The sequence below is a fragment of the Carassius gibelio genome, chromosome A11, assembly GCF_023724105.1.
Source record: "Carassius gibelio isolate Cgi1373 ecotype wild population from Czech Republic chromosome A11, carGib1.2-hapl.c, whole genome shotgun sequence".
NCBI classification, from domain to species: domain Eukaryota; kingdom Metazoa; phylum Chordata; class Actinopteri; order Cypriniformes; family Cyprinidae; genus Carassius; species Carassius gibelio.
This window is the reverse complement of record NC_068381.1, coordinates 6,822,797-6,846,852: the sequence shown is the minus strand read 5'-3', so window position 1 is coordinate 6,846,852 and position 24,056 is coordinate 6,822,797. Positions and strand designations below refer to the sequence as shown.

At 37.3% G+C, this 24,056-nt stretch overlaps 1 protein-coding gene across 1 annotated transcript in view; it reads left to right on the top strand.

The window, feature by feature from the left end:
* The window catches only part of LOC128022184 (thrombospondin type-1 domain-containing protein 7B-like), a 48,362-nt gene extending 25,232 nt beyond the window's left edge, over positions 1–23,130 (top strand). Inside the window, exons 4-28 of the mRNA XM_052609491.1 lie at positions 1,181–1,429; positions 2,804–2,964; positions 3,863–4,018; positions 4,440–4,640; positions 8,154–8,345; positions 8,890–9,133; positions 9,214–9,329; positions 9,444–9,576; positions 10,435–10,538; positions 11,881–12,072; positions 12,165–12,473; positions 12,872–13,050; positions 14,511–14,665; positions 15,167–15,320; positions 16,128–16,266; positions 16,372–16,487; positions 16,575–16,689; positions 17,353–17,498; positions 18,669–18,843; positions 19,007–19,180; positions 19,733–19,828; positions 19,963–20,045; positions 20,944–21,121; positions 21,564–21,651; positions 22,115–23,130. Coding sequence (XP_052465451.1) covers positions 1,181–1,429; positions 2,804–2,964; positions 3,863–4,018; positions 4,440–4,640; positions 8,154–8,345; positions 8,890–9,133; positions 9,214–9,329; positions 9,444–9,576; positions 10,435–10,538; positions 11,881–12,072; positions 12,165–12,473; positions 12,872–13,050; positions 14,511–14,665; positions 15,167–15,320; positions 16,128–16,266; positions 16,372–16,487; positions 16,575–16,689; positions 17,353–17,498; positions 18,669–18,843; positions 19,007–19,180; positions 19,733–19,828; positions 19,963–20,045; positions 20,944–21,121; positions 21,564–21,651; positions 22,115–22,193 — 3,934 coding nt within the window. The 3' untranslated portion in view covers positions 22,194–23,130. The remainder of the gene's footprint in view (positions 1–1,180; positions 1,430–2,803; positions 2,965–3,862; positions 4,019–4,439; positions 4,641–8,153; positions 8,346–8,889; positions 9,134–9,213; positions 9,330–9,443; positions 9,577–10,434; positions 10,539–11,880; positions 12,073–12,164; positions 12,474–12,871; positions 13,051–14,510; positions 14,666–15,166; positions 15,321–16,127; positions 16,267–16,371; positions 16,488–16,574; positions 16,690–17,352; positions 17,499–18,668; positions 18,844–19,006; positions 19,181–19,732; positions 19,829–19,962; positions 20,046–20,943; positions 21,122–21,563; positions 21,652–22,114) is intronic.
* The last annotated feature ends 926 nt before the right edge of the window (positions 23,131–24,056 follow it).

Sequence of the window (24,056 nt, the reverse complement as noted above, 5' to 3'; positions counted from 1 at the left end):
AGTGAATATGAAAAATGAAGAAAAAGTTCTTAAAATAGCCACATGCTATCAAACATTCTATAGGACAGACATCTTGTGAGATTAAGAGGTTATGCTTTTGATTTGCTGCAAATATTTGCAAGTTCTGTGTATTTATATTTAATACAATCGTAGTTCTTAGCATCCATCGAGAGCCAATTCAATCTATAGACAAAAAATTTGTATAGATCCAGATAGGAAATGAGGATCAAAAAAGAAATGTTTGAACTAACTTTGTGGATATGTGGAAAAGTAGATTTTTGTTAATACAAAAAAAAAAAAAACTTAACAAAATCAGCACTTAGTAAAGCTTATTAAGATTAAAAAACTTTGCATTCTCAATTTAAAATCCCATCTGAGTTTCATGTTATTTCTATAACATGTACGCATCAAACTCATTATATGAAACACGGTAATATCTTGGTTAGTATTTTATTACTAATAATTTTTGAATAGAATACTGAAGATTATCCGTTTTTGGTTGTATTTCATTTTTTAAATGTTCATCTTTGTTTGCGGTTCCCTATTTAACTAATCCATTGATTTTTATTCAGTGTCAGTTCAACTGTAAAGCACATTTGCAATCAGTTCTTTCACAATGTTTTGTTGTCCATGCTATGCAGCAAACCTCAAGCGTTACCAACAATAAGATGCTAATGCCAGTCTTTTTCAACCGATCATTTACGCACTGCATAATAAATTAACATCATTTTTTGTCTTCAAATTACAAAATTTCCCTGGTGGTTTGCAAACTTTTTCGCCTTCGTATTTAAGCCAGAATAAACTTTGGAATAAATTGAACACCCACGGACCATCCCATCTCTCTCGCAGGATTTCATAGTTTGCTTTAGCTTGTTTTGTATGCCAATATATTCACCGAGAATCAGCAGCAACACTAAAGCCTTGGAGAGTTTGAGAGACAGCTTGAAAAATGTTCTGTTTATGTTGCTACCTTTTTTTGTCATGCTAACCACAGGCTAAAGCATGCCAGCAGCTTCAGTGTGTGTGTGAGTGCGTGCGTGCATGCATGTGTGTGTGGGTAGCTAGCAGAGGGCCACAAAATATCAATCATGTTTTTTACAGCAGTAAAATTCTTCATTTTACAGTGCAATAAATATGTGGTAAAAAAAGATGACACTGTAAATTTCCTTTTCATCTCCAGTCTTTGCGACCATGACAACAGCCCCATGAACTTTCGTTCATGTGTGATGCCCAGAGACTGTAGAGTGTCTGATTGGTCGCAGTGGAGTCTGTGTTCAAAGACGTGTCGGACATCTGATCAATCACCCGGCTTTAGATTCAGGAGTCGCAGCCTGACGAGAGCAGCCATTGGTGGAGGAGAGCCATGTCCCATCCTGGAGGAAAGAGCAAACTGTAATGTTTTGAAAGACACACTGCCACTGTGCCCAAGGTGAAGAGACTGCATTGCCAGAATTGTACATCCAAATCTCTTTAAATGTTTTAATTTGTGCTAAATGCATTAGATCTTAAAGGGGACACCGGATGCCCATGTTCCACGAGTTGTCATGGTTCTTTAGGGTCTTCGTGAAATGTCTGCAACATATTTTGGTTAAAATTCCTTAAAGCTGCAGTAGGTAACTTTTGTAAAAAATATATATTTTTTACGTATTTGTTAAACCTGTCATTATGTCCTGACAGTAGAATATGAGACAGATAATCTGTGAAAAAATCTAGCTCCTCTGGCTCCTCCCAGTGGTCCTATTGCCATTTGCAGAAACTCCATCGCTCCCGGTAAAAATTAACCAATCAGAGCTGCGGTCCGTAACTTTGTTTGTGTTCAAAATGTAGAAAAATTTATATAATAAGCGAGTACACCATGAATCCATTTTCCAAACCGTGTTTTTAGCTTGTCCTGAATCACTAGGGTGCACCTATAATAAGTGTTTATATTCGGACTATTTTAGATTGCTTCGGGGATACCGCGGCGGAGTAACCCAGTACCTTTGTGATTCTTCATAGACATAAACAGAGAGAAGTAGTTCCGGCTATGATGTTCTTCCGCAAGACGCAAGCAGTTCTGTTTATTAACCGCTAATGTTTGAAAAGTTACTGACTGTAGCTTTAATGGTCATGTAAAACAACACCCTTTTTACCTTGTCAAAAATTGCTCTGGAGTCCATTAACAGCGAGCCGTTTCCGTGTGAGGCATGTCTCTTTAAATGATAATGAGCTACTGCTCACCCCACCCCTCTCTTCCGGTTTTTTGTATTCAGTTGCAAGTTACCATCAAAAACAAAACTAATCCACTGCATCCTCAGTGGCTCTGATGTCGGGAGAAAATAAAGAATCTTATGTTCACTTTACAAAACAGTATGACTCCATACTGCTCAGAAAATCTAAATGGCTTAATTATTGAGACTGTTTTTGTATTGAGACTGTTAGGTTTTGGGGGGATTAAAAAAGGAGTGAAGGGATTTTTATCATTTTAGTGTGGTTGTGTTCGCACACTGCTAAGACACATTTATATACATGTAAAAGTAAATTTTGCATCCGATATGCCCTTTAACATCAACATAAAAATAAAAATCCTCATAAATGTATGTTATTGATCTTATTGTGAATGATTCCTCCATGCATATGTTTAATTTCTTTAAAAAAATAACGTATAACTTTTAATCAAATGTCACTCTACAGTTTTATTATTATTATCATTATTATTGACAATCTGTTTAACTTGGACATACATCACAAAACAGATGAAAAGATGTACTGAACAGATATGACTCTTTAATTTGACTTGTATTTTAATTGGCTGGAAATACAGGTATGAGTGGAGGGTGACCAATTGGAAAGCTTGCCAGGTGGTCCCACTTTTGAGTCAGCACGACCATCGCCATAGCAATACCAGCATCCTGTGCGGAGGTGGGATCCGGACCCGAGAGGCATATTGTGTCAGGATCCATAACATCACAGCACGGTCCCATAGTAAGAACACTGTTTTCGATATAGTTAACTTTTCAGATAACTTTTTGTTTGGCAGTACCACGGTATTATTTGAATATCATTTTATGATAATCATTCGGTTCTTGGTGAATATCAAAATAACAAAGTATTACCCAGGGGTGGGTAGATTTAGACCAATAATGCCTTTTTAGTGCATGTATGTATTGGAATAAGTTCAGTTAAAAAATTGAATCCAAGATGGCAAACAAATGTGAGTGAAGTTGTTTAGCCTTATGCATCATTCACTACTAAAATGCATTGATAAATAGGTTTCATTCTATTTGCAAAATGTGTGTATTTGTGTGTATTATATATTTTTATGCTTATTAGAGTATTGTGCCATTAGCTTAGCAGCTTGCTAACATTACACTGTTAGTCATGCATGCACTCCATATGAAGAGCGTAAAATTGCTGCCTATGAAGCGCGATCCAAGTCATTTATGAGATTCCATTTCAATGAGGATGAGCCTTGAAAGGCTTTTTGGTTTTGGATCAGAGCACTAACAATGTGTCCATCTCACAGTACAATAAGCAAATGGGATTAACGCAAATGAGAGTCAATCTTTTAAACATTAACACCATAAACACAGAGGGGAAAAAATATTTTCTAGATTGCTTTCATTCTATTTAATCTTTCATAGGCTGGTGAGACTCGGGGGGGAACGCTAAGGGGGGGATTTAGTTTCCTCTGCATTTCAGTTTTTTTATTTAAATGGTAATCTGTGGCCACACAGTGAGAAAGAAGGATTTGAATTGCATTTATTTTTGTGCAAGCTTCTGTTAGAGCTTTAAAAATACATTTCATACAGTTTCAAAAAGATCTCCAACTGACTACTTGTGGTAAATTTGAAACTGTCTCTCTCTGTTCTTTCACTATTAGTCAGTCGGCCTGTTGGCAGGAACTTGTGCACCAGGCCTTTACCGCCACTGGCTGAGTCCTGCTTCATTCCCTGTCAGAAACATTGTCCCCTCACACCTTGGTCACCCTGGGGACCCTGTCTCCATGACAACGGTTTGGAACCTCAGGGGAGAAGAGGTGAGAGACGAAAGCATCCCATCGACACAAATCCATGTATAAATCACACACATAGATTCACACCCCCTGTCCTTGGTTTCTCCTCTCAGTAATGTAAATGATGTGTGAAAATCTAGTTGGGTGTATTTCTGACCCTAAACTGAGGTGCCGCCCACTCAGTGGGGTGACAGCTTTATTCCTCTATTTAGACTCGTTCTAGAGCATTTTTCTTTATATTCCATTTTCTGTTTCTTCTCTCATCTTCCTTAATGTGCACATATATTAGGCAAAGATATTTGGCTGTTGTGCTGCTTATTTTGCCAGAGTGTGGGAACAGTATCTGCTAAAATGTTGGCAATGAGCATGTTTCAGTTTGAGTCATCGCTGAGGTTTTATTTTTCCTTTTGGTGTTTTTTTTTTTTTTTGCATGTATACACCTCAGTTTTCAGGACGAGAGCTCGTTCTATAATTATGGAGTCTTGGGTGGAGTCCGACAGTTGCCCTCACGTCAGCGAAGCGATGATCTGTGATGACCCTGTCTGCTTCATGTGGAGGGTGACATCACAGGGGCCCTGTGTCCCTCAAAATGGATCATGTGGCCCAGGATTCCAAGAACAGACTCTAGAGTGTTTTTCTGCCACAGGTATGCAGGTATCCCTGGCCATTTACAACAACATTTGACCTAAAACTGAAAATTGTATCATCATTTTCTTACCCTCACCTGTATGATTTACTTTATAAATTAATAGATCAATAAATGTAAAAAAAAAAAAAAAGACATAAATTCTGGTGCATCAAATCTTGAAACACCATATTTGAATATATGCAAATGCAAATGAGAAGGATTTCAGGAATTTGCAAACTGTTTTATGGCTTCAGAAGAATATAGCAAGGCAAATGTGCTACTTTTATGTTTTTTATGGACTATACTTTTATAGTGTTTGTTGTCAATTTTGGAGCCTGACACCCCCCCCCCCCACCCCAACCACCAACACCACCACCACACACACACACACACACACACACACACACACACACACACACACTCACACTACTACCATTTTAATGTTTGACGGCAGTACAATTTTATTTTTTTTTTTTACTTTTACTTTTACTTAACAAGGATTAATTGAATTGTTCAAATTTAACAGAGAAGACATTTTATAATGTTACAAAATATTTATTTTTCAAATAAATGTTTCTTTAAACTTTTATTTGAGAATCCTAAAAACAGTAAAAAATTATTTCTGACCCCAGACATAGACATTCACAGACATTTTGCAAAAAGTCTCCTTTCCTGGAAGAAAAAAACATTCTGAAAAATTTGATTAAGACAGAATTTACAGCACTATCACTTTAAATATTCTCAATCCTGTCATTTTCTCCTTTATCCCTCTAATTACTTTCAACCTTCTGTTATCCCTTTCCTCCAACTCTTCAGTGATTAGTTATTTTTACTCACATAAATCAATGATCAGCTATCTTTTAATCTCCTCTCATCTTTCCTCTCCTCTTGGCGGGTATGTGGCATATTTCTTTTTATTGAGATGAGTTTGAGTTTTGATGCACAAATAAACAGAGACACAACTGCCAAATAGCCTCAGGAGTCCTCTAAGGTCTTTCATTGTAATGTCACTCTTCCATGTCAGGTGCCTGTGTGTGTGTGTGTGTGGTGTCCATCAGCTGTAAGTATATGAGTGGTCTTAAGGGATTTACCACAGAAACATGTCCGTCTGTGGCTTGGCAGTCGTCATACATGACAGGACTTGGTGAAGCACACACGTCTGCATTAAACCTGACAGCGTCATCTTCCCAGCATGCACTTGGATTGTTCTGGAAAATGCTAAGTGAAGCTGAAATGCCAGAGCCATTAAAGTTGAAGTGCAGTTGACTTAAAGTGATCGTGTATTCCTGCTGGAGATTTTAGTTGTAATCACTTTACACTCGGTTAAAGTCACCTCATCTGACTTTCCCAAAACAGCATTAGATGAAAAATAGAACTGAACATCCCAGCTGTTCAATAAACGTTTATAAAACAGAAACTTTCATACTTTATCATCATGGCAGTAAGGAAAACCCCAATTGAGTTCTCATCAAAAAAATGGACAAATATAAAAATATAAAATAGATTATTTTAAATACTATATATATATATATATATATATATATATATATATATATATATATATATATATATATATATATATATATATATATATATATATATATATATATATATATATATATATAAACAGATTTCAAAATACACGAAAAAATGCATTACAGTATATAACAAAAATAGATATTAGTATATTTACATTTATTTCAAATGAGTTTTAGACATTTTAGACTACGTATTTTGACATTTTTGGCAAGTATTTTGGCAAGTATAATTTATTATCATTCAGTGTAAACATATTGTTCAAAATAGATCTTATATTTATCCAAATAATTGGAAAGGTATTTTCTTGGCCTAATGGTTAGAGGGTTGGACTCCCAATCGAAGGGTTGTGGGTTCTAGTCTCGGGCCGGACGGAATTGTGGGTGGGGGGAGTGCATGTACAGTTCTCTCTCCACCTTCAATACCACGACTTAGGTGCCCTTGAGCAAGGCATCGAACCCCCAACTGCTCCCCGGGCGCCGCAGCATAAATGGCTGCCCACTGCTCCGGGTGTGTGCTCACAGTGTGTGTGTGTGTGTGCTCACTGCTCTGTGTGTGTGCATTTCGGATGGGTTAAATGCAGAGCACAAATTCTGAGTATGGGTCACCATACTTGGCTGAATGTCACTTCACTTTTTTTCTTATTTTTTTTTTTTTTTTTTTTTTTTTTTTTGAAGTAAAATTGTGTGTCAAAGCTTAAAAAGAAATATATTTCCAATATTTTTTCTTAAGCAGCGTTGTTGTTTTTTTTTAACAACATATATTTAGCATATATTTGAAATATATTTTGGACAGTATAAATCAATATTTTTATTGTATTATGGTGTGGATTGTTTTCAGGGTATTGCTATGGTTTTGATCACATTACTATGTGATTGCTTTTCAATTGAATGGTTGCTAATAGGCAATTGCTTATTGGCCTTAGCAAAGACGTAAAGAGTAAGAGTTAAGAGGTAAGAGTTTTTGCAATGGCCAGACATGTTTCACAGCTTTATTTGCAGAAGTTATCACTCGAGTTTCTGTGATCTTTCTGAAGTTCGAAATTTATGAAGCAGCATGCTATTGAATCCTGTTGTCTGTCAGCAGTCCTGCGGTTCTTGCACACACTAATGCACGTCTTAAGGCTCTAGGTAGATAATCACTCTGGGAAATTGCTTCTTTTTACAGTGCAAATAGGTGAAAAAAAATCTTCCTGTCTGCCATGTGAAAATAAAATAAAATAAACCCTTATAACACAACAGGAAAGATGGTGATTACAGGGGTCATAAAAATAAATATTAGGAGCTGATGAGACAGTCTCTTTAAAAAAAAAAAAAAAAAAAACCTTTTGCATTTATATTTGTGCATTTATATTTTAGCCAATGCATACAATTCAGAGAGATTTAAGGAGAGATTTTTTTAAGGCCAACGTTTGAAGAATGTTTCGGGAAATACTGCTCTTCCTGTAATCTGTCTGTCTGTCCATCTGTCAATCTATCTATCTATCTATATAGCTAGCTAGCTGTGAAGCATTTAGTATTTTCCAAACTGAACTGAGTGATATTTTACTTCAGCATTCATTATCAAATAATTATTTTCAAGCTGTCTGATAATTAAAAAAGTGCCTTAATATTGCCAAATCACAGTCTTGGAGAAAAGAATAGAGCAATCAGAATGCTATTAAACATCTTATTTGCATATTATTCAGTTTGAATTAATGAAAAGTGATTGTTAGGTGCAAGATAAGAGGAAACCTAGATATTTCTGTGCTTAAAACAAACCATGATCTTTATAGCAATGTTCTCATTTTGTTTTTTGGCAATAAACTAAACTGCATATTTCCCTGTGTTGTATCATTAAGACGTTAATTAAATATGCTTGTTTGTTGGGAAATAATAAGTGTTATTCAAAAGGAAGCTGTGAAAAGATAATAAACATTATCCGGTATGTTGATATAAATAAAGAAAATGAGAAAGATTTTTTTTTTTTTGTCTGATCTTCATCTTGGTGTTCCAGGTGAGACGGTCCCTAGTGATCAGTGTTCAGGAGATCCTCCTCCAGTCCTGCAGTCATGTGAGATGCCCTGTCCTGGGGACTGTGTGTTGGGACACTGGGGTCCCTGGACTTCATGTTCCCAATCCTGCTCCAGTAAACACCAAGAAGGGAAACAAAGTCGCTCACGCCTTGTTCTGGCTCTTCCTGGAGAGCGTGAGTTCAGATTGAACATTTGGTTCACAAGCATTTCTTTCATGCAGCGAACATAAGACACCAGGCCAAGTGATTAGCGCACAAGTTGAGCTCTGAATTTCTTGAACATCACATTTTGATTACGATAAAGATGATATGATTATGTTTTGTGAAGTTATACTGCGAACATTCAAGAGTATAAACAATAATTACACAAAGCACAAACTATGAAAAAGTGTTGGAAATGTAACGTTTCCAGTTGTTGCAGAAAAACAGTGGAAAACTGGGCTTCTTTGAGGCTCTTTCAATGTAATTAATTCAAAATGCTCTGATTTGACCCGAGGTCAAATCTCTAATCCCCAGTTTAAAACAATGTTCTATTAGTCTTTGTCCCGTCATCCCCTTATTGTATTCTGGTCCCCATAAATTAGCTCTTTCACATTAATTATAGATTCTCCCTTCATGACATAATCATCAGGGACACATCCTTTGTTTGACCCCTCAAACATAAGGGTCTATGTTCTTAAATATCTATACGTACAGTACATTTTTATTTTTTTTGTAGAAGGAAAGCTATGTCCTCTGGCCCCTGAGCTGGTGCAGTGGAGAGCCTGTGGCACAGAACCATGCACAGTGTACTACTGGGATACTTCACCTTGGGATCCCTGTATGCCAAACACCATCACAGTCGAGAGTGAAGGTAACAGTGCACCTCCACAGATGGAGAATGATGCCACCTGCGGTACAGGGGTACAGATGCGCCAAATCACATGCAGGAGAGCTGGGAATGGACATGTGCTGCCAAAATGGTAAAGAAACACACAAGCTTTCATCCTAAATTCTGTATATAGAACACTCATACAGAAAATCTCATACTTATCAACTTTAGGTGTCCTGAATCCTCTCGTCCTGACTCCATCCGGTCTTGTCCTTTACCTTGCAACATTGACTGCATAGTCACACCATTTAGCGAATGGAGCGCCTGTCCCACTTCCTGTTTATCAGGTAAACGTGTAGACCGCTAATCCTAACAACATGTCCTAACCAGGAACAACTTGACAAGCTCAAAATTTTCACTTCATGATTTTTCTCCCAATACTGTGAATTTTGCTTTTCTAGTGAATGCCAGTGCACCAACTCAGTCTCGTCACAGGATCATCATCCAGAGACCTGCTAATGGAGGTCAAGAGTGCCCAGATACTCTTTATGAGGAGAGAGAATGTGATCCACCCCCTCTGTGCCCAACTTACAGGTAAAGAGAGAAATGGTTAAATGAGCGATAAATGATGTCTGTTACGCTAACCAAAGCTGCATTTATTTGATCAAAATTCAGTAAAAACTGTAATATTGTAAAATATTATTACAATTTATTTTTTAAATTGTAAAATAGAATTTATTGCTGTAATGGCAAAGCTGAATTTTCACCAGTCATTATTCCAGTCTTCAGTGTGACATAAATCAACCTGATTATTGCAAAGCTACATATAGATCATGACGTAAAAATCAAGTAAATCATTATAAACTTGGGTCTCACTTTATTTTAGGCTCCAATTCTCACTATTAACTAACCATTAATAATGACTTTTGCCTCAATTAACTCCTTATTTGCTGCTTATTAATAGTTTATAAGGTAGTTGTTAAGTTTAGGGTATTGGGTAGGATTATGGATGTCATGCATTACATGTACTTTATAAGCACTAATAAACAGCCACTATGTTAATAATAGACATGCTAATAAGCAACTAGTTATAAGTGTGAATTGGACACTATACTAAAGTGTTACCTAAACTTGATATCAACATAATATAATTACCAGTAGCTTATTAGTGATTCTTTGTTATGAAAAATGCAAAAAACAATTGAACTTTAAATGTGATTTTGATTTGGAAAATTAGGAAAAACAATATTAACATGAATAAACGTAAAGCTTTTATATAGTGTCCTTTATAAGACAGAAAAATGCTCAAATGTAATCAAACCATGTGGTGTCACTCCATTAAAATGTGGCAATGCGTAGATGTGCCAACAAAATACAAAATGTTCAGAAAATATAATTGGATATTAGCCAGACGCCGCAACATGTTTTCTGTGCACTGATGTTTCCTGGCAGATGGCAGACCCACCGCTGGCATCAGTGCATTCTGGTACCTGATTGGGTGAGGCAGGCTGTGGGTGGGCCCACAGAGGCATGCGGTATTGGCCTAGAGAAAAGAGGTAAGTGACAGATTAGGATCTCTGTATGATTTAAAGTTTTATTAGGAAAGTTCTGTAAAATGTGGGTTACTCTAGGACCATTACTCGTCTTAGAAATTCAGATGGACTTCTTCACTGCCTGCAGGTCTTTTTTTTTTCGTAATTTTCCCCATACTATCTACTCTTATAGAAAATTGTCAAGATGACAAAGGGGACACAGAGCATGGTGTGACATCCGACATCTCTGTTCCTGGGCCCTTTTTAAAATATCCTGCTGGTGCTTCATGTAAATTTAAAGGTGTTGGCCTATCAAGGCACAGTAGGGATCCTTTCAAAATGCGGTTTGCAGCAGACAGCAAATAAATGACTCCCTCAAGATGTGCACAGTGGGCTTCATTTAGGAAACACAAGCAGAATGATTATCTATAGCCCCTTTCACACTGCGGTTCTGGCAAATACATGGGTAAAGTGTTCCGGCAATTGTTCCCGGGTCACTAGATTTTGCACTTCCACACTGCCATTGATTACCCGGGATATGTGCGTGCTTTCACACACAACCCGTAAAGATCCCGTAACGACACGTGACATCAGGGTGTAACGTGTAATGAACGAGTCGAAAACGCCATGCACGTTATACTTTCACTGAAGCTAGTAAACGATCTCAGCATCAGCATCTCTGCTTCATTACAGTTTGCACATATTTTTTTGTCGCGAACGTTGATCTTCCTTCAAAACAGCCAATAAAAGAGTCGCGCGATAACGCGCGTCACCACTTCGACATGGCATTAGATCTGGCTTTTGTTCACACAGCACTTGTCCCGGGATTGGACCCAGCAATGTTACTAGGTCCCCGACTCAGGTTCAATGCCGGAATCAATCCCGGGACGTGTTTGCTTTCACACAGAAGGCGACCCGGCAATGTTCTGGCAATTTGCCGGGTCCGACGTGCAGTGTGAAAGGGGCTCATGTAAATTATTTTTAAAACCATTCTTACTTAAATTGTTCATTGAAACTATTTACATAAGAAAGGTTTTACAAATATTGTACCCTAATTTGTTCTGCTGATTGAAAACGATTGAGGACTAGTGTTTTACAGAAGACCTTTAGAATGTATTTGTACACCTTTAAGGGATATTTCACCCATAAAGGATAATTCTGTTATCATATTTTTACCCTTCATTGAACTGAATAAGACATTTTTAAAATAAGAGAAAAATCATACAGAATTTTTGACAGAATTTACATTTTGTCACATCGATCAGATCGACATTTCACTGTTGACAAAGTTTGAAAGTGTCCAAATTTTTTTATCATACTTCGAACGGTGCAACTGATGTCTTTTCTATCTCTGTGATGTTTTCAGAGGTGACGTGTGTTGGTGCGGATGATTCTCCTGCAGATGTGACGGACTGTTTGAGGTGGGCTGGACTGATGCCCGTCCCGGTGAGGGAATGTCGTGTGCCATGCAGAGATGAATGTAGCTTCACCTCCTGGAGCAGATTCACCGAGTGTCAAGGCTGTGGAAGTTGGCGCACTCGTACCCGATCTCTGATAGGTAACATGTTCAACCATAAACTATTCCGATTTTCTAAATGTTTTGTGGGAGCGCACACACCATCCAAGTTCCCCTTCCATCCAATCTCCCAGGTCGCAGTAAGAAGCGCTGGCGATGCCAGCAGGAAGAGACATTTCCTCTCCTGGAGAAAGAAACATGTCCTTGTTCTGAGTTTCACACCCAGGCTCAGGGTTCCTGGTCTCCTTGTTTGCTCTCACCAGCAAAAAACATTGCTGGCCATCCTTTCATCCAAGGAGTTTCCCTTCAAGGCCAAAAGACAGTCCAGGACTGGCGAGCTCAGAGGAAGAACAGCGAGTGTGGGCACGGGAAACACTACAGAGCTCTTGCCTGTCTGGATCACCTGGGACGATTGGTGGAGCCAGCTCTCTGTAGAAGCCCTGGTGATGCACTCTTCCAAAACTATCAAATAAATTACCATTTATAATGAATTTATTATTTATATGTTTTTCAGACCATTTTTATTTTTGCACATTTTGTCACAATTATTTAAATTACTTTTATTCTAAATTTTAAATTAAATTTGTCTTTTAAGATAAATAAATAAATCATAGATTTACGATAACTTTGCAAATTCTTAAAAAAATTTAACTTATGATAAATATTAAGATACTATGACATTTGAATTTATTCTTTATTTACAAAAATGAACTGCATAGATGTTCCAAATATATATATATAATAAAAATACAATATTTGTTGTTTTGTTTTGTACTATTGTAATTAAGATTGTATGTATCTTCCATGTACCTCTAAAGAAGTGGCGTGTATGCTGTCACAGGTTATGAAGAGGAATCGTGTCATGTAGCCTGTTCTACGGACTGTAAGCTAAGCGAGTGGTCGAACTGGTCCGCCTGCAGCGCCTCGTGTGGAGGGGGGGTGAAAGTTCGCTCTCAGTGGCTACGAGAGAAGCCTTTCAATGGAGGTCGGCCCTGCCCAAAACTCGATTACAAAAATCAGGTGTGAATGATTATTCAGATCAACTTCTACTTTATCGATCTTGTAAGAAATGAAGATACTAATCAGTCTAAATAAGACATGAGTAGTCATGAGAGCTAGTTATTATTGATAATAGAGCTGTTTAGTCTATTTAAATTAGCCTCAAGGAAAAATCACCTGCTGTGAAATTATACATGCCTCAGTTATATGTGTTCATAAAATTATACATATTGTATCTTCATCTGTGTGAGAGTCACAGAGAACAAGGCAGTGTGTGTGTAAACCTACTGTATAATTTATTATTCATTTGGCCTGGCTTTTGGGGGTCTTCCCCAGGTTTCCACAATGTTTCTCAACCACTTGCTGTTCTTTTAAGACAAGACTGGAGAGGACCAAGACCTCCAGGGACTGAACCTCTTATCCCCCCTGCTTTTTGCCTTTTCCTTTTATTTCACTCTTTTTATTTTATATTTCATCAGGGCAGGTCAAGCAACATTAAAGTTTGATGGATCTGAACTGGAGTCGGCAAGAATTTTACTTCAGCTCAGTTTCGCTCATATAAATGAACCACTAAATAACGAATCTATGGTGGGGTCAAACATGTTCCAATAGAAACTAATGGAAAATATGTCCTTTCCTTTTTCCCTTTTTTCCCTTTTCCGTGTTCCATCTTCCTTTGCTTTCCTTTATTTTTACTTTCCTCTTCCCTCCTTTTCTTTTTCTTTTCGCTCTGCATTAATTCCATTTCCTTTCCCTTTTCTTTCATTTTCTTTTCCTGTTCCTTCCCTTTTCTGTTTCCTTTACATTGCAATATTCTTTAAATTTCCTTCCTTTTTCTTTCCCCTTCCCCTTTTCTTTCCCCCATTAATTTTCTCTTACTTTAATATACTCTGCTTCTGCATCCATTCCATTTCCCCTTCTTTGTTTCTTTTCCCATTCCATTGCTTTAATTTTCGGTTCCTGGTTCCCTTTCTATTTCCCATTCTTTTCTTTTCTTTGTTTACTTATTGCTTTACTCTCCCTTACACTATTGCTTTTCTCTTCCTTTTCACCCCTTTCATTTCTTCTTTCTTTCCCCATTCATTTCCTCTGCCTTTTCATATATTTTTCTTTATGTGTCTGTTCCATTTCATTTCTCATTTCCTTCCTTTACATTTTCCAATTTTTCTTTCCCTTTTACCATTATTTTCATTTTGTCTCTTTTCAATATATTTTCTTTTCACTTCTTTCCTATCCCCTCTGTGTTTTTGCTGCCGGTCATGTTCTGCTGATATGAATATCTACAAAGGCTCAGGTGAGTCCCCTAGAGAATTGTGTGTATTTGTGTTCATAATATTTTGCACTTACATGTTTATGTGTCTGCTTATATAAGAATTAGAATGCTATATTTTTTTTCTTTACATACTTGTATACACAGAGACACACAAACCACACAATTGTGTGCATGCTGCCCTAACTATAAACATCTTGTCTGTGATCAGGTGTCTGAGGTACTGCCCTGTTACTCTGAATGCAGTCAGTATGTGTGGGAAGTGGAGTCCTGGTCCATGTGTGTCCTAAACCCACCAAACAATCTCAAGAACTCTGGATCAACCCAGCCTGTGTGCGGAGAGGGCTTCCGGACCAGCAAAATCCAGTGAGATCATTACGTTGAGCCTTGAAATAAGCAAATTATCTCTGAAGTCATTAAAAAAAAGTTTCAATAAAAATATGTTGTCTCGTACTGAGAAATTCTTTTAAAGTGTACCCGTTCTGCCACAGAACAGCAGCACAGTATATTGTGTTTTACCTCACAATGATAAAACAGATCCTGTGTTCATCACACAGCAAAATTGTCTCATAAGTCAGCGTTCAAATCCGAGGAGAGGTCACAACAGTGCCAAACAGATTCATGGGGTCATAACTCTGCTTCTTAAAGATAAGTGAGGTCGTAACTCTGTCCTTCAGACTAAAGTGAGGTCAGGGGATGATGGGAAACCATGGGTAATGTTATAACTCAACAACATTTTCTAGTTGTTTTTGTGCTCTCACTCTGTAACATTTTTTTATTTTTATTTTTTTGCTTAAGAGGTGCCACAATCACCCTAGACATCTAAATTTTAGGGTAAGATCAAATTTGTTTGTCTCTGGCCTAAAGGTGCATGAAAAAGGGAGGAGAAAATCAGGATGAGGTTGTGGATGACTCGCTGTGTGACCAGGAGGAAAAGCCAATCAGAATCGAGACCTGTCTACTGCCGTGCCCCGCCCACTGTGTGACATCAGAGTGGAGCCAGTGGACCAAATGCACCATGGTCAGTTGTTTGACTGATGGATGAATAGATGGAGGGGCTGATGAATGGATCATAAAATGTTAGGTTGGAGGGAAGCTTGTCATGATGGGATGATTGAAATAAGTGTTTATTCCTTAGTGAATATATTGCAGTGGATTTAACAAATTGGTTCACAGTAGTACTGAAATACATAACAGTTAACAAAAGTTTTATTATACTTATAAATCTGAACTTTTTAAAACTGACCCCAGGAGAATAGCAAAAGCTACCATCTTCCGTTTGGATTATGGACTGTTGAGAGTCCCACAAGAAATGACTTCATCAGTGATTAAATAATCTTAATTCATATAAAAAAATAAAGGTGCATTGATTTTTCTTTTGTAATTATAATCAGACAATATTAAGGGAATTTTTCTTCTGCAAGTTTAGCTCTTCATTTGTGCCATTGTGTTGATTACCAATAGAAATACTTGTGGCCTATCCCTACATTAGTAAAAGCAAAGGAAAATAGTGTTTAGCGTAATGCATTTTTAAGTCTAGAGTGCCTGGCATTGCACATGAATAAATAGAAAATTACACTGTTTGCAAGGTGCATGATTAAACGGAGGTCCTGAAAAAGCATTTTACAACTCAAATAGCACAACTGAGTGCTTTACCAAAAATATAAGCTACAAATTACTGCCTTTAAATCCTCCAGAATGTCTTGTCTCTTAGACATGAAAATTGCATTACTGTAAACACGATGAATAGGAAGTCCCCATTAGGATATAAATGAAAGATTATGTATTGGTGTATTTGCATGTCTGATTCATGCCTGCATTCCTCCAGGATTGTAATGACGGTGATTTGAGGTGGAGGAGTAGAAGTGTCTTGAGGTGGCCAGAAGGAGATCATACCTGCCCAGATCTAAATCAGACTCAAGCCTGTATCAATATAACCTGTCTCAAATACTCCTACGTTTACTCAGGTGCTGTTACAAGCATACACACTTTAATAATTTACAGATTGTAAAATGCGTTCAGCCCACATGATATAGTGCAGGGAGTGAAGTGTGTTTTGGTATGTTGTGAAGACTGGAGTAGCTGTCAGCTCAGTGAAAATGCAGTGTGTGGCCATGGGATGAAGACCAGACTCCTGAACTGTGTCCGCAGCGACGGGAAGCTGGTGGAACTGAGCATGTGCAAAGAGGTAACTGTACTTTTCTCACTAGAATTCTCTCAACCAAAGCTTTCAAAGAAATCCAGTTAGTTTATTGTTTTCTTCTCTTTTTTTCAGCTGGGTCCTTCACGTGGAAAGCTCTCTGCCCCCTGTGAGGTGGGCTGCCCTGTTAACTGCCTGATTACAGAGTGGTCCACCTGGTCAGAATGTTCACACTCCTGTGGAAACCAAAGTATGATCTCCAATTTATATTATAATAATAATAATAATAATAATAATAATAATAATAATAATTATTATTATTATTATTATTATTATTATTATTATTATTATTACTATTATTATTATTATTATTATTTATTAACATTTTATAATTATATAACAATTTAAAACTTTTTTTTAGAAAACATAAGTAGTGCTTTCCTTCTCAAAATTGCACAATAAAATATTATATATATATATATATATAAAATATTTTATTTAAAAAATCTTAGTTTTTTTTTTATACTGGCAAATAAAATGAATAATTCTAATAACAACAACAACAAATTTAGTTATTTATTATTAATAAATGTTTAATATTTTTTATAATAATATAACTTTAATGAAAACATAAGTGGGGCTTTCCATTTCAACACTGGCCAGTAAAAAAGAATCTAGTATCTTTGGAAAGATGTTTACACCCTTGAGAGTTCAGTCATGCTTCCTTGAACTTGGCTGTTGTTAGAGACTTAATTAAAAGCTTTTATCAGTCTCATTTATCTCAATTCAAGGCTCTGCAGGCCCCATGAGTAAACACTTCCCAGGGCGCTTATTAAACTTCAGTGTGCAAACAGAGCTCTCACTGGACTTCTGATCCCATGTGTTTGTGTCTTGTTCTATGTGAATTTTCCAGGTCAGATGACACGGTCCAGGGTCGTTTTGCAGCCTGCCGGAGAAGGAGGTCATCCCTGTCCATCTCAGCTTTCCCAAACTCACCCCTGTCCCATCAGGCCATGCTACAGTTGGAGACTGGGGGACTGGAGACCGTGCAGGGTGGAGGTAGAACTGATGCACTGCACCTGACTGAGTTAAACTCAAGCAAACAACTGCATCTGTTGCTGAGACACTGTCCTTTACATGCACAAATGATCAGACTAAAGAAAATTGGCATGGCTGAAGGCTACTGCTTTCCATTAAACTGTCAAAGCAAACCCATCATATCAGGGTATTCGCTGTGCTCATAGGAGATAAAATCACCCTCGCTGGGCTTTTATGAATAACTCTGATAGAGTTCTCTTTCTCAATCGCAGATCTTAATGCAGATGTGTCACCACATATAAGTAAACAATGGTATTGAAGAAAACCCTATTCAAAGTTGTATTTGTGTTTCATTTAGCAACTAAAAGTATATGATATACGGGAAATTAAGAAACTAATACTCAACTCAAGTTTTATTTACAAAGCACTTTCAAACCCGTTAAAATGGACCAAAGTGCTGTCCATAAATTATAAGTAAATCTCAAATTCATGCAAACATAACATTTCAACAAGACATAACATAAAGAAAATCATGCAGCCAATCCCCCACAATTCTCCGACGCAATCAAACGCCGCAAGCTCGATGAAATAAGCAGGTCTTCAAACCATGTAGATACAAATAAATTGTCAATAAAATAGAAAGTTCCTTCATTAGTGTCTCAGCAGGTCTTTTTAGTAGAATAAATGCTACCAATTAAAGGTGCATTTTTATACCATGTGTAAAATCTCACTCCAGCCTCACTGAAATAGATGGCCTGAGCAACCAAATGAGCCTCTATGACAGACCTGGGTTCTGTAAGCAGCTTAAACAAAAAAAAAAAAACATGATTCAGGGAAGCAACACACTTTTTTTAGCCAATCAGAACCACAAGCGTTCAGAAACACTCTCTGGCTGTGAATCATTTGGCGTGTTGGACACAAGCCCATGCGGAGGCCTCTTCACGGTGTTATGAGCCAATTATATTATATTATATTATGGTTAAATCTGGAGTGGTTTCTTTCTACCCGCCAGATTTACACTTCCTAAATAACTGAAATCTAGAAGAATTACCTGATATATTTCAGCAGCACACAGAAAATGAATAATACATCTAAATAGCCAAAAAGAACATCACTGTTTAGATCTTTAGATCTTTAGACAGCTGAAATCCTCTAGCGCTCTCTCTGTAATCTATGTCTGTCTGTTTGCAGGGGGCCGACTGTGGCGAGGGTGTAAGTCGGAGGGAAATATCCTGTGTAGTGCACTGGGGTTCTCTTTCAGGTCCTCCTCAGCCCATTCCAGTAGAGGATAAAATGTGTGTAGGAAACTCACAGAGCAAAGTCAGCGAGACTGAGTTACTGCAGCCCTGCACAATCCCATGTCCAGGTCTGCATCCCACTAAACACACAGCTAAATAATTACACCTTAGTGATGTTTTGATAGTGATATTGATCCTAATGAAGAGTTCGTTAGTGATGAATCAGCACCTTTGATCTCGAGGAGCTCTTTGCAACTGCTCATCGGCTGTAATTTCCATCTCGCACGTCAGGAGAATGTCACCTAACCAAATGGTCACCTTGGAGTTTGTGTCAGCTGCTGTGTTTGGATGGACGGAGTTTTGAGACATGGGGTCGACAGGCTCGTTCTAGAGCCATAGTCACCCAGGTCCCGGAGAACCAGGACACCTGTCCCAGCCAGATGTATGAGACACGGCCATGCCGAGGTTTGTGGGAAGCCAGAGAAGAAAAACACCAAACAGTCTGATTTTTTATTTATTTTTGTAATATTAGAACGATTTCTGAATAATGTGACACTAAAGACTGGAGTAATGCTGCTAAAAAAATCCGCTTTGCCATCATTCACAATATTACGCATTCACAATATAACTTTTTTACTGTATAAAATAAACAGTAAAGTGCATTTTAGGTGAAAATCAAGTTAGATTTTTTTTTGTGAAATAATGTCAAATTTATTTTTTAAGGTTAAAATGTATATATTTTGTTATTTTTTTCACACGCTATGTATTTCCAACACACTGATTCACAGATATTGATGAAGTACCAGTCCTCCACATTTAAAAGATAAACCCAAATAAACCCGTTTCTCTCTTCCTCTCTTCACCTAGAACATTTCCAAGCTGTTGTTTTGCCACACTTTTATTTCCTCTCTGGCTATTTGTGAAAATAGCTCCAAGACTGAGAAGTGATAGACAGGAAGTGTTGTTCAGACACTAAACCAGAAAAGCACTGTAGTGTGTTTTTGTCTGTTCTTCCAGGAGGAACATGTCTTAGTTATGAATGGATGACCGGTGAATGGAGGCATAACCGTAGACTGGTTTGGTGCCAACGCTCTGATGGAGTCAATGTCACAGGTGTGCACTACTGCATTAAGAATGCATTAATTCAGAAATCATCTTATTTACTATCCTATTTTTAATAGCTTTTTAAGCATGGGAATGCACAATGGCAGATTTTAATCTTAGTGCATTTTTATCTTTTATCTTAGGAGGCTGCATTGCTCAGAACCAGCCCTCTGCCGTACGACAGTGTCACCCTCCCTGCACCAAACCCTTCTCCTTCTGCACACAGGTGACACCCAGAACACTGTGGACACACAATCTTAATCATTCATCCAAAATGTGTTTTTGTTGTTTTTGTTGTTGTTTTTTTAAATTCTGACAAATGTTTTTTTTTTTTTTTTTATTAAAATTCACAAAATTTTCCTCTCCTTCCTCCCAGTATTGTTAGTTAATTAAACTAAAGCAATTAAAAATCATTGACATAACTGAAATCATGCTGAAAGAAAATCTGTGACCCTGGACCACAAAACCAGACATAATGGTACATTTTTCAAAACTGAGATTTATATGTCATCTGAAAGCGGAATAAATAGGCCAATATTTGGTTGAGATACAACTATTTGAAAATCTGAAATCTGAGGGGGCATTATACAACTAAATTAAATAAATTGAAGTTGAAGTACTAAAATTACTAAGACTAAACTGAAATAAAAATCGACTAAGGAAATATCTGCAAAAATAATTAAACTAAAATTAAAATTAAAATGGAACATTTTAAAATATATTCTTACTCTTGTTCTTGTATTTGAATCATAAATAGGATTAACGATTTAATAGAAAAAAAAAAACTGTCCATTGTCTACAGCTAAATATGACGTGTTCTTGAGAATACAATACAACTGCTGTTATGGTTACATCGGCCCGTCCATGTTTTACAACAATGTAACATTTACCAGCAGTGAATACTGTTTTTATATGGAAATGAACTGTGACAGATGCTGAGAGTTTATAAAGTGTGGTCTCAATTGACAGTCTGTTATGGTGACATATAAATGCCGGTATTATTCATCTCACCTTCTAATGCCGTGCAATTAACAACTGAATAGCTCCATATGTGGAAAACAGCACTTTTCAATATCTAGCTGTCACCAGTCTCTCTCCCATCACTCTCTCTGTCTTTCTGTTAGAATGAAGTCTGTGGTTGTGAGAAGGGCTTCACGGAGGTCATGACCTCTCATGGGTTCCTCGACTACTGTACCAGAACCCCAGGACTGGACCATAAGAAGGCAGATGTGAAGACCACCGCAGGTCGTCTTAGACCAGAGCACCACATCCAGGACTGGGCACTGCAGCCTCTTGGACCAGGTACTAAAAAAAACAGTTCTCTGATGAGTTAGAGTAGTTTGCAAAAGCATGATTAAAGATGCAATGAGGCTGACTAGTGAGTAGATAAGTTAACCTGTTTGGTGTGATGTTTAATGTCCTGAAAACTTGTTGTTGCCCCATTTCACCACTTGTTAGCAACCGCCTTTTTCAAGATGAGTAAAACCTTTTTAAAAAATCCAAATGGGGTATTAATGATGCAGTTTATGTTGTAGAATAAGACATGAAAGTATATTGAGCTTGTGTTAAACACACACCTTAATTCAGATATTTAACCAAAAACTCACACGTCATCCCTGCAGCACTGTATCGGGTAGATTATTTGATTGACAGATAATGGTCAGCATTTTCTCCCAAGCCTTCTCTGAATCATTCTGATGAGAGTTTTCTCAACCAGATGTTTCATGTTTCTTTTGATTGACAGATGGCCGTGTCAAGTTGTGGGTGTACGGGCTGATGGCGGCCGGGTTTTTTGTGATCCTCCTCCTCATCTTTATGTCCTTTCTACTGTGGTGAGGCTGACTTTTTACATGGCTGTACTAGTTTAATGTTTTTCTTATGACTCTATCACTTTCTTTCTTCTCACATAATAAAACAATCAAGGTCCTAATCACCCTCCTGTTGGTTTATTTTGCCATAATGACTGCCTGACTGAACATTATCTCTTGAATAAATAACTGGCACTTTACGATAACTATGTAATAACTAGGTACTAACCCTGAACCTATCCCATGTAGTTACCTTGTATTACCAGAACTTTCTTAATAAATACACTGTAAGTACACTATATTCCATTAAGTACACATACTGTAAAATAAAATGCAACCGAAATTTGACAATGTATGTTCTGCACTCTAGTGGTGATAGTTTATACTGCAACAAAGTTTGACTCAAATCGTATTTTAAGTGGTTGTTTTGAATTTAAATGTATTTAGACATTGTTGCATGCTTGCATATGCACATTTTGCATTTCAGTAAAAACCAAGAGGACAGTTCCAGCAGCAGTCCACAGAAGGCAGTGGCTCTGGCGTATGATGGGGACGTGGATATGTGAGCCCACTTTGAGTATGCAAGGCTGAAACATGCTTAAAACAGACATCTGGCATCCTTCAGACCACAAAACATGGACCATGAACATTCACAGCAGCACACGAGCTGAGCCAGACCAGAGATGATGTTGACTGGATGACTGATGTTTAAACTGCGAGGCTAAAACTACTGGAGAACTTGAGAAAGTTCTCACACAGCCGAGACAGAATGTGGCATCATGTCTACAGTACCATAGCATGAGTGTGTGTGTGTGTGTGTGTGTGTCTGTTTGCGTGTGTGTTTGTGTATCAGGGTGCAAGGGTCTTGTTTAATGTCCATTATGAGGAAATAGTTCTCTATGTTAAAGGTATCATTTACTCATAAATAAATTTTTTCGTCCCCCCCCCTCTCATTCCAAATCTATATGACTTCTATCTTCTGTGAAACACAATTTTTTTTTAAAGAACATCCCAGCCACTCTTTTTAATTGAATCACTTTTATGATGCCTATGCATCCTTTTTGAAGCTTTAAAGCCTTTGTCCACATTCAGTGTTAATGCATGAAAAAGAGCATCCTTAAAAACATTTAATTAAAGATCTTTTATGTTCTGCAGAAGAAAGTGAGTCATATAATTTTGAAGTTACATGAGACAGAGATGATGATAGCAGAACTGTTATTTTTGGTGAACTATGCCTTTAATGATCCCTAAAAAGGGATGGTTTCTGATGCACTACATTAGTGCCATCTTAAGTACCATATTTATTCATTTATGTTTTAAAACCTATAAAGCCCTATTTGAATCCTTTAGGTGTTAAACAATTCTTTTGAATTTATTCACCTTGATCATATATTAAAACGCTTCGTTATCCTTGGAAAGGTTGTGACATGTTCTTTTGTAATGTGTATGCTGTGAATATTTTCTATCTGTGTCTTCGAGTGGTTTATAAATAAATCTAAAAATCTCAGAGAGGAGTCTTATATTTAGATAAGCGGGTTTCATGCGGTAGAACTTTAACATGCCGTGTTTCAATCTCTGGTTGTGCTCTTTGAGATTTCTTTGTCTTTGCGGATCTGGAACGGTGCTGCTGTCATTTCTGATCAGTATCAGTACACTGAGCCAACGTCTATAATGGGCCAAGCACAGATTGTCATGTTCCTCTCATGAATTGTAATTAGAATGTGCATTAGTTACAACAGATGACATCAAATGAGGGGAACGCAGGTGCTACAGCGCTGCATGTAGGTTCAAGAGCCAGTAGGTGGCACTAGGATACAATTATAGAAACTCCAACTGTGTGGTTTTTGCTTGATTCTGGTGTGCTGATATAATGCTCTATAAGCAAAGTTAAATAAATAAAAAAAAGAGAGAGAAAGAGAAATTTACCTTTTAATTAATTTTAAAAAATGTTGCAGAATTATATTAATACAGGCATAATAATAATTCAAACCCGTGTGATTTCCATGGAACCAAAAGAATAAGAAGTTTAGAAGAATGTTCGAGTTGCTTCCATACAATGAATGTTGCATAGCCTACAATAATTTCTCATTCTTAATCTCATTTGTGCTTGTTCATAGCCATTCAGATTAGTCTGACATGCCGTAAACTACTCCTTTAAGAGTGCCTCTGGAGGGTGAACCACCGAGCCAAGGGAAAAAAAGATCCTTGAAATCTTTGCATGCTGTTAAATACTCAGTCGTGGGCATAAATGCATGACAGAAAATGAAATCAGCAAATGTGACTGATTTGGAAAGTTGTTGATCGAGTGTGAAGTGTTTGAGTGAGTTTTCTATACGACTCACTTTGGAACAGGTCACTGATAGGGTTATCCAGCAGCCCTGATTTCAAAATTGGATTATTTGTTTTTCGAAAGGAGGTAAATGTCTTTT